At 53.5% G+C, this 9,644-nt stretch overlaps 1 protein-coding gene across 7 annotated transcripts in view; it reads left to right on the forward strand.

The window, feature by feature from the left end:
* TESMIN (testis expressed metallothionein like protein) overlaps nucleotides 1–9,644 on the forward strand; it is a 41,400-nt gene that overhangs the window by 14,431 nt on the left and 17,325 nt on the right. For 6 of the 7 annotated variants that reach the window (XR_007460066.1, XR_007460065.1, XM_049641771.1 and 3 more), the window contains exon 7: nucleotides 1,915–1,986. The exons of the other annotated variant lie outside the window; for it this stretch is intronic. Coding sequence is in view for 4 of the 6 variants with exons in the window: in XM_049641771.1 (XP_049497728.1) it covers nucleotides 1,915–1,986 (72 nt within the window). In the remaining 2 variants the exon portion in view is untranslated. The remainder of the gene's footprint in view (nucleotides 1–1,914; nucleotides 1,987–9,644) is intronic. 7 annotated transcript variants of the gene reach the window in all.

Here is a 9,644-nt window from a genome sequence, read left to right on the forward strand (position 1 = left end):
GAAATTATTGGCTGGATTCCTCCAGGGCTGGCACTATAAGTTCTTACGGTAAAACCGTGGCTGGCGAGGAACCTGTTGTGCGAGCGTCCCGCAGGACGAGCAACCACTTCCGATAAATCTTCACTTGATAAACGAGCGGCGTCTTGCAACACGAGTAACACGTGATGCCGAACGTCACATGATTACATCGGAGCCAATGGTTCTTGAAATTCGCTTTGATATACGAGTGCTTTGGATGCCAAGCATGTTTCCGGAAGGAATTATGCTCGCAGACCAAGGTTCTGCCGTGTAGTTTTTGGCGCTCCCTGAAGCTCTTATCTCAGTTCCGACCACGTGACAGTCTCTCAGGAAACGCCCGGTGGCATCTTCCTGATACTGGACATTTGTCGAACTGCACTCTGTCCTCCCACAACTAAGGCAGGTCACCCCTGGGCTGTCCCCGTGCGCCCCCACCCCATCTCTTAAAGGGAACGACTTTGGTTCCTCTGGACAGGCACTGCGAGGCCACGCTGTGCCCCATTGTGGGCGCAGGTCCAAGAGGGCCGAGGGCAAGGGCAGCGGAGTGGGTGTCCACACCCCCTCCTCGGAACAGCCCCCGTTCGATCCGGGGGGTACAGGCCAGGGCGTAGTACGGCCGGATCTGCCACCTCTGGGCACCCGTGGGGACAGAAGTCGGCAAGTGTGCTGCCCGCGAAGGGGAAGAGTAAACTAGATGAGTAATGAGTTAATATGGCATTCAGGACACAGTTTGGGCGCATTATATTAAACACGGGAGGATCTCTGCAAGTACGAATTAGCAGCTCACCCCAGAGCCGGCGACCAAGTGTGGGGCAGGGGTGTCACGAAACAAGCCCAGACAGGCAGGCTGCTGGGGCCAAGGGGTGCCGGGTGGATCGTGCCAGCGCAGGAGGGACCCCGGCCAGGGCACACGCGCTGGGATCCGGGACGGGCCTCAGTCCTGGCTCCCGTAGTTGAGTGTGTGAGTGGGCAGAGTGCGGTAGCCACGGAGCAGAGGGCACAGAGTGGTCCCCGTGCCGTGTGGTGGCAGGAGACTGTCGGCCACCGTTGGCTGTGCCGAGCACCTGCTGTAGTTCCTGTGGGAAGCCCCAGACCGGAGCAGCCGGGGGGACGCGGAAGCGAAGCCTGCCCGCGCCATCGTGGGGAGCGCGCGGCCCCGGGGAGGGGAGCGCACGCGACCCGGGACAGCCCCGTCGCGGCCGGGGTTCTTGTGCAGGTGCTGGTGTCCACGCCGTGGCGGTGAAACGGCTCACGCCACCGGAACAGAGGGCAGCACCGTCAGGGGCAGCGCTCGGGAACCGCTCCCGATTGGCGATTTGCGCTCCCACAGCTGCCCCCCGCGGCTGGCGGCGGCCAGGACACGTTAGCCTCGCCTCTGACGCCCCTGCAGACGGCCTCCGGGCTAATCCCCGGAAGAGTCAGGAGGGAGGTCCCTAGCAGCCACACGGCAGGCACACCCACGCTTGCTGTGACACTGCGGACGGCCCCAACACCGCGGGGACGATACGAAGTGATGGCTTTCCTGTCGTCCCGCTCATACCATCCGTCGGGGTTCAGGCTTTGGGAAGCACACAGTGAAAGGAGCTATTTGGTGCGAGGGGCCCCACACAGTCGGGGTTTAAGCAGATCGAGGGAAGGAGCTCCCGAAGTCTTCGAGGGGAGGGACCCGCTCCGCGCCCCCGGCTGCACGGGTGGCCTCGCGGGCTGGGACCGGCCAGGCCGGCTCCGTCCTGCGAATGGGCACGCCAGTCCGTTTGTGATCAGGCCCCAGTGACTGAGACCGATAGCTGTCTGCTGTTGCGATTTTCAGTTTCTGTTCAAAAACGCCAGATGCTTAGCTAAGTCTCCTTTTAAAGAGTAACGATCTGAATACATTTTCTTTTTTAATCTTTGTAGAGTAACTCTTAGTTCATGGGACACAAAGTCTAAAAAGCCATGTAACTGTACCAAATCCCAGTGTCTGAAATTGTAAGTAATCACAAATCCTTCATTATTAAATAGAAATAAGGTTGTTTAGAAGCCAGTAAGTGGAGCAGAGTCCGATGTGCCTCACGGCTCGCAGGGCGCACGCCCAGCTGAGCCCCAACGGCCGCGTCCCCACGCTCGCCGTGGGCCGGAGCCACGGGGACGTCGCGCTTCCCGCATGAGCCCGGGTCGGGTCTCGGGATTGTCTGGACCAACGCGCAGGAAAGGACCCCGCCTGTAACTTCCCCGGGTCTTGGTTTCCCCGTCTGCCCCTCGGACGAGTGCCGACCGCGGCCCCCTTGCCGAGCGTTAAGCCTAACATTTCCGCATCCTGGTTTTTACGGTTCGAGGAACTGGTTAACTCGGTATTGAATTTTCTCGGAAAAATTTCCCCCCAGGGAGGCCAGCTGGCAGGAGCCTCGGTCCGGGGCGGCGGGGGTGGGGGGGGTGGGTGGGGGGCGGTGGGCCGGGGTGGACAGCGTGGCTGACACAGGAGGCGGACCTCGTCGCTGCGGCTGGCAGCTCGTGGCCCCGGCCTCCTCTCCCGCCCTGCCACGCGTTCACGAGAAGCTGCTCGTGGTGTCTGCCCCGCTCCCAGCTGTGCCCGGTCTCTGCCCCGAAGGCCTCCTCAGCGTTGAGTGACACGTTGGAGGGACAACCACCCCCGTCCGCGTGTCTGACACCGTCTGTGCGTGATTTACCCTTGCAGCGCTCCCGCTGAAGTCACTGACGGGGACAGTGACTCGGGGGCGCACGAGTGGGGGTAAAAGTCCACAAGAGCGAGAAACCTGGTTCGCTGACAAGAGCAATTCATTCTCCAGAAGGCAGTGCCGAGGTCTAGGGTCGTCCCTGGGCAAGCGTTTGAGGTGCCGCGGGTTTAGCGCACGGATGCGAGTCACACACCTGTCTGAACGCCGCAGACGCGGGGACACCACTGCCGTGCGGCCCTGGGCGAGGAGGAAGGACAAGGGAGGCACGTGTGACGCCGTCGAGCCCAGCGGCCTGCCCAGACGGAGACGGCTGACGTGTGGGGGACACGGGGCGGCGTGTGGAGCGGACAGGGCCGGCAGGGTGGCAGGCCGGGCTGCAGTCTTGTTTGGGGACCGGGGAGGCCAGATGGCCCGTGGGGCCTGGAGCGAGGGGGAGACGACAACCGGGGACGAAGTGAGGGGGCCCCTGAGGACTTGGAGGTCAGGCGAGGCTCCGAGAAGGGTTTAACTCACTGATGACCTCACGACGGAAGGCCAGAGAAGTAGCTTCTCGCCCGGAAGCAGCTTTCCCGACTGATGGGCGACTGATGCGTTAAAGAAAGAACTTACCGCCCCGAGTGGGCGTGGTCAGCATTGGAACAAAGGAGAAGGAGGTTCAGAGCGTGTCCTGTGCTGTCCAGAGAAAGGGGGCACTGTCCCCGGGGGACGTGGGCACTGCCTTCCTCTGTGCGCAAGGGACTCACAGCCCGCACACCGTGCTTCAGGTCCCCCGCCCTCTGACCGGGGGTTTAGCTCCCCCGGTAGCCCCGCGCTGAGAGGCCAGGGCCCTTGGATAGAGGATGTGAGCGTGATGGGCACCGGAAGGGACGTTATTTCCACCAGAAGTGAACACGTGGCACTCTGATCCGTGTTTTGCTCCGTGATTTTTTTTTACGTAGTTCCCTTTTACTCTTCCGTTGCTGCTACCTACGCCTTTTTAAATATTTTTTGTAACGCATTTCAGGCATGGACTTTGCCTCGTAATTAGTTTATAAAAGCATTGGTTGTGAAAGCCACTTGGATGGCAGGGTTTTTTGATGCAGACAGTGGCATAAGTGTGGAACTCTGGGCCTCTGGACGACGACGTCGTAGAGCAAGGAGGGGAGCTGTCAGGGACGACGGAGGGTCTCTTCCTGTCTTCCTGTGTCCTGACACAGTCGGGCTTTATGAGTACGGGTGCTTTCCAGGGCAGTTTTAATGAATCAGCAAATCCAAACAAGGCTGTTTAAGTATCCTTTGGTGCAGTTCAAGTTTTGCTGAGATGCTGGGTGGGATTTGTTGGGAGCAGTTATGGTATCCACTAATCATATCTACATTAAAACAAAAACAAAACTAAATCAAGATTTTAATCACAGATCGGCAGTCTCCGTATTGGGTTTTCAAATGGCCCTTTGTCTCTGATTAAACAGGTTCATGAACTAAATTAGCTAGAATTTTGTGGCTGGAAGATCAACCCCGGGTGGTCGTTTCGTACAGCCTCGTGTTTCTGACCGGTGCCTTGGCTTCCTTCTCTTACGTTTGAAAATATTAAATACTTCCTTCATCCCTATGCAATGACTCCTAATCCTGATATTTATAGAGTCCTTGCTTGTCTGCTGCTGGTGCTTCCTTCTCTTGATTTTTCCCTCCTGGTTTGTTACCTCGTGTATTTGGTGAGTTTTCAAGCATCGCGGATTATACCCATTGGGACGGGATCCGTGGGGATTCTTCGAGGTTGGCCGGAGGGGGCGTTCCTTCAGAGAAGGTTCGTGTTTGCTCCTCCTCGGGCTTGGTGGCGCTTTCAGTTTGGACAACCTAAAAGTGTTGGCTAAGATTTGTTTTGTTTTGTTTTGTAGGCCACACAGTTAGTATGAATTCAGATCTCAAACCCAAGCGAGCCCCCTCCTCCCGAGCCAGTGCCCAGATGGATGCTTTTTTTTTTTTTTTTTTTTTTTTAGCCATTTCTTTCACAGAACGTATTTTCCTGGAGCTCTCATTTGCCGGGTCCAGAGCTCCCACCGTTCCAGCCCTCTGTGTAGCTCTCGGAGGTGACCCCCATCGCCTTGGGTGAGCCCTGGGCTGTGCGTTCATATACGTAAAGCACTTAGAGAAACGGCTGGGGTACTGTACGTGTTCCTAAAGTGTTTGCCTCCGCCGTGGTCATCTTGCCTTGCCCCTCCCCGTAACAGTTCAAACCAAAGCCTTGGCTGTCAGCTCGAGCTCGGTCCACTGAATTTTTGTGTCTCTTTTACTTTCTGGCCCCTGAGGGGTTTCCTTGTTTCCTTAAATTTCTTACCAGCTCAGATGTGCATCTAAAAAGGTTTAAAAGCTTGTTTAGTTATTTATGTTTATTTTTTAAACGTTTATTTTTGAGAGAGAGAGAGAGAGACACAGAGCGTGAGCAGGGGAGGGGCAGAGAGAGAGGGAGACTCAGAATCCGAAACAGGCTCCAGGCTCCGAGCCGTCAGCACAGACCCCGACGCGGGGCTCGAACCCATGAACCGTGAGATCATGACCTGAGCCGAAGTCGGACGCTTCACCGACTGAGCCCCCCGGGCGCCCCTAAAAAGGTTTCAGATATTTAATGCCAGTGTTTTAACGAATTTGTCAGGATGGCCAGTGAGTTAAGAATAAGTTTAGAACGTGTGTTGTCTTAGATTTTTTCAAACACGTTAAGACTCCACAATTCTAGGATACAGGGTGCCTCTGGGAAGTGAACACACCACAGGGCAGCTCAGCTATTTTCTTGAACAGTATCATCCCCTTCCCTAAGTCACGGAGTAGGATTACCCAAAAGCGTTGACAGGCTGCCCTCTTGCCAGCCCCCAAGCACCTCGAGAACAGCGCCCTTAACAGGTGGTGCTGCTTCCGTGGGTTTCACGGGCAAAAGAGGGGCCACCTCACTTCACCTGGGGGCAATGGATGTGGTTTCCTAGGCAACAACGAGAGTCGACTCCGGAAGAGGGGACGCTACAAGTCCCTAGAGCGAGAACACGTAGACCGCGTGCGACGGCGGTAACAACGCGTGGCCACCTAGGAACGAGGCGCCCTCCCAACGACCGCCATCCACATCCACCCGTCAACCAGCCGGCAGTCCGATTTTCTGCCACCGGAGACTCGGAACCCTGAGGTCTGGGTCGAGCGAGTCTGCCGAGCGGGGGAGCCTCAGACCGGAGAGGACGGCGCTTCCCCCGCTCTCTTGCTGCCGCCAACTTGGGCAGACCGGTCCGGGCCTTTCTGGAGAGCAAAGCAATTTTACATAGACGGGCAGGTCCACATAAGTGGCGAGAACAGGAGTGGGAGTTCACTTGGGCACCGAGGTATTTGTCCTGACCCAACGCGTGGGGTTTTCAACCCAGACGGCACTCTGACCCTGCGGAGGGGGGCACAGACGGTTGTACTTCTCACGAAGACGGGGACTGCGCGTAAGGTCTGAGGTCTACCGAGCACTCGGTACACGTGGTTTAACATCAGCACTGACTGCTGATGGACAGGCATTTTAAGTTTAATGCGGTCAAATTTGTCACTTGTCTTTATTATTACTGCCTTCTTGTCCAAGAAGTCCAGACATACCCCAAGTTTAAAACATTTTTTTTAATGTTTTTATTTATTTTTGAGAGAGAGAGACAGAGCGTGAACAGGGGAGGAGCAGACAGAGAGGGAGACAGAATCCGAAGCAGGCTCCAGGCTCCGAGCTGTCGGCACAGAGCCCGTCGTGGGGCTCGAACTCACAAACCGCGAGATCGTGACCTGAGCCGAAGCTGGATGCTTACCCGACTGAGCCACCCAGAGGCCCCACCCCAAGTTTAGTTGTGCTGTTAGAGTTCGTCCTAAAGTTTTAAAGGTTCGCTTTTCCCCATCGGGACCTTAATGCACCTGGAATTGATTTTTATGAATGGCATCAGGTAGGGGATCTGATTTCGTTGTTTTTTTTTTTTCCATATGTGCAATTAATTGTCTAGCACCATTTATTGCAAAGCCCTAACACAGTCCCGAGCGATCTGCAGGGGTTTCCCGTCGGCTGTCAGGGTTTGGTGTCTGTGTGCGGGTCTGGATCCTGCTCCAGGCGTGGGTCCCACTTCTTAGTTGTAAGGATTCGTCTGTAGATTTCCTCCACTTTTGTATTTAAACACTCGTCTTGTCCGCAAATAATGACCATGACATCTTTCCTCATCTTTATACTCTTTTCCTTTTTCTTGCCTTATCCTCTTAGCGAGGGTCTCTACCACCGCGATGAAAGCAAGTGCCCACAGTGGTTACTAGTTGGCTCCTGGTTTTACTAGTAATATTTCCAACATCGCTTGCCCTAAATAAGATATTTGCTGCAGGGTTGTGAGACCGTATACCTGAGGCGTACCTGAGACGTACACCCGAGTCATTTCGGGGCTCGTGCGGCAGCTGTCAGCGTTGGGGTGTTGGCCTCCCTTATCGGCTGCCCCAGCCCTCGCCTTCACCTTCATTCCAGCCACTGGGGGAGACGAAGGAGGGTGCAGGCACACTTCTCACCTTTCAAGGCATAACCAGAAATGGCCCAAATCACTTCCACTCACGCTCCGTTGGCCAGAACCTATCACGTGCTCAGACCAAGTTTGGTAGGAAGCTGGGAAATGTCGTCTTGAGTGGAGCCAACCACGTGTTCGGCTGGAATTGCTGTTGCTGTAGAATAAGGGGGGAGTGGTTACCGTGGAAACGCTGCTTCTCTGCCCCACACCCGTGTCCGGCTAAGGGGGGGTCTCCTCTTCCTGGTTCATAACACGCTTTCTTTTTTACTCCTCTTATAAACGAGTGGTGACTTTTATCAAAGGCTTTTCCCCGAATTTATGGCAATGATCATTGTTGTCTTCTTTTGATCTTACAATATCATCTGTTACAACAAATTTTCTAATGTTAATCCACCCTTGTATGCTAGGGGGTGAACCGAAATTGATCACAAGGTACTGAGTTTACCTTTTTTTGTAAATACTGCACGATCCGGTTTTCTAATATTCTGCCTAGGACTGACTGCATGTTTTCTTGAGTCGGGTAGAGGTACAATTTTCCTTTCCCACTTTTTTCAAACTTTGGTTGTGGTGTCAACACCAGCATTTTATATTGCCTAATAAAATGCATTATCGGGCTTCCCTATCCCCACTCCACCCTCTTCTGTGAAGCCTCTGAGAAAGCCTGGGTAAGGTAGCATTTATTTGTTCTTTGAAGTTTGATTACACTTCGCCTATAAAACCGTCTGGGCTGGAGGGCGCCTGCATGGCTCAGTCGGTTAAGCGTCTGGCTTTGGCTCAGGTCACGGTCTCACGGCTCGTGGGTTCAACCCCTGCATCGGGCTCACAGCCTGCTTCAGGTTCTGTGTTTTCCTCTCTCTCTGTGCCTCCCCTGCTTGTACCTTCTCTTTCTCTCTCTCTCATTCTCTATAAAATAAATAAACATTGGAAAAAAAAACCCCATCTGGGTTGGGTGTCTTTGTGGGTTGGAGTGAGAGAAGGGGATGGGCTACTCAGTCCACTTTCTCTCATGGTTATTGCTTTCTCTCAGTCTTTATTTCTTCTTGAGTCCATTTTAATATTTTCTATTTTTCTTGAAAATTGTTGAATTCTCTAAAATGTTAAATCTACTCATATTCTTGTTTATATGTTCTTACATTGTTTTGAAAATTGTCTCTGCAAAGGGGAGCTTGGGTGGCTCAGTCAGTTGGGCGTCTGACTTAAGCTCAGGTCATGATCTCACGGTCTGTGAGTTCGAGCCCCGCGTCGGGCTCTGTGCTGACGGCTCAGAGCCTGGAACTGCTTCTAATTCTGTGTCTCCCCCTCTCTCTGCCCCTCCCCTGCTCACACTCTGTCTCCCTCAAAAATAAATAAACATTAAAAAGAAATTGTCTCTGCATGTATCTTGTAAATTTTCTAATATTTTAGTTTTAATTTCTACTATCATTTTTTTGTACCCTTTCTCCTTCTCGATCTTTCCCACGAGGAGTTTGTCTGTTTTGTCAGCCCGAGGCAAGCTTCAGGCTCTGAGCTGTTAGCACAGAGCCCGAGGGGGGTGGGGGGTGGGGGGGTGGGGGTCGGGTTGAACCCATGAGCTGTGAGATCATGACCTGAGCTGAAGTTGGACACTTAACCGCCTGAGCCACCCAGGCGCCCCCTAACTGCTTATTTATTTTCATTCTTTCTTGTTTTTTTTTTTTTTAGGAAATGCCTTTAAAGATTTAGATTAACCCTCTGCACCTGCTGTAATGCACCTACAACAATTGGTAGGAGGCACTGTTGGTGTCACTCACTTGAAATATTTTTACTTATTTATTTTTTTAATGTTTATTTATTTTTAAAAGAGACAGAGCATGAGCGGGGGAGGGGCAGAGAGAGAGGGAGACACAGACTCGGAAGCAGGCTCCAGGCTCCGAGCCGTCAGCACAGAGCCCGACGCGGGGCTCGAACCCACGGACCGTGAGATCACGACCTGAGCCGAAGTCGGACATTTAACCGACTGAGCCACCCAGGCGCCCCTAACTTTCATTCCTTTTTTAAGGCTCAGTAGTATTCCACTGAATGAATAGACCACATTCTGTTTAGCCCTCCATCTGGTAATGGACATATGGGTTGTTTCCACCTTTCGGCTAATGTGATTAATGCTGCTGTGAACCGTGGTGAACCAGCATCTGTTTGAGTCTCAGCTTTCAATTCTTTTGGGTCTGCATACCCACAAGTTGAATTGCTGGATTGTGTACTAAGTCTGTGTTTTAGCTTTTTTTTTTTTTTTTTTTTAATTTTTTTTTTCAACGTTTATTTATTTTTGGGACAGAGAGAGACAGAGCATGAACGGGGGAGGGACAGAGAGAGAGGGAGACACAGAATCGGAAACAGGCTCCAGGCTCCGAGCCATCAGCCCAGAGCCTGACGCGGGGCTCGAACTCACGGACCGCGAGATCGTGACCTGGCTGAA

This window comes from Panthera uncia, chromosome D1 (genome assembly GCF_023721935.1).
Source record: "Panthera uncia isolate 11264 chromosome D1, Puncia_PCG_1.0, whole genome shotgun sequence".
In the NCBI taxonomy this organism is placed as follows: Eukaryota; Metazoa; Chordata; class Mammalia; order Carnivora; family Felidae; genus Panthera; species Panthera uncia.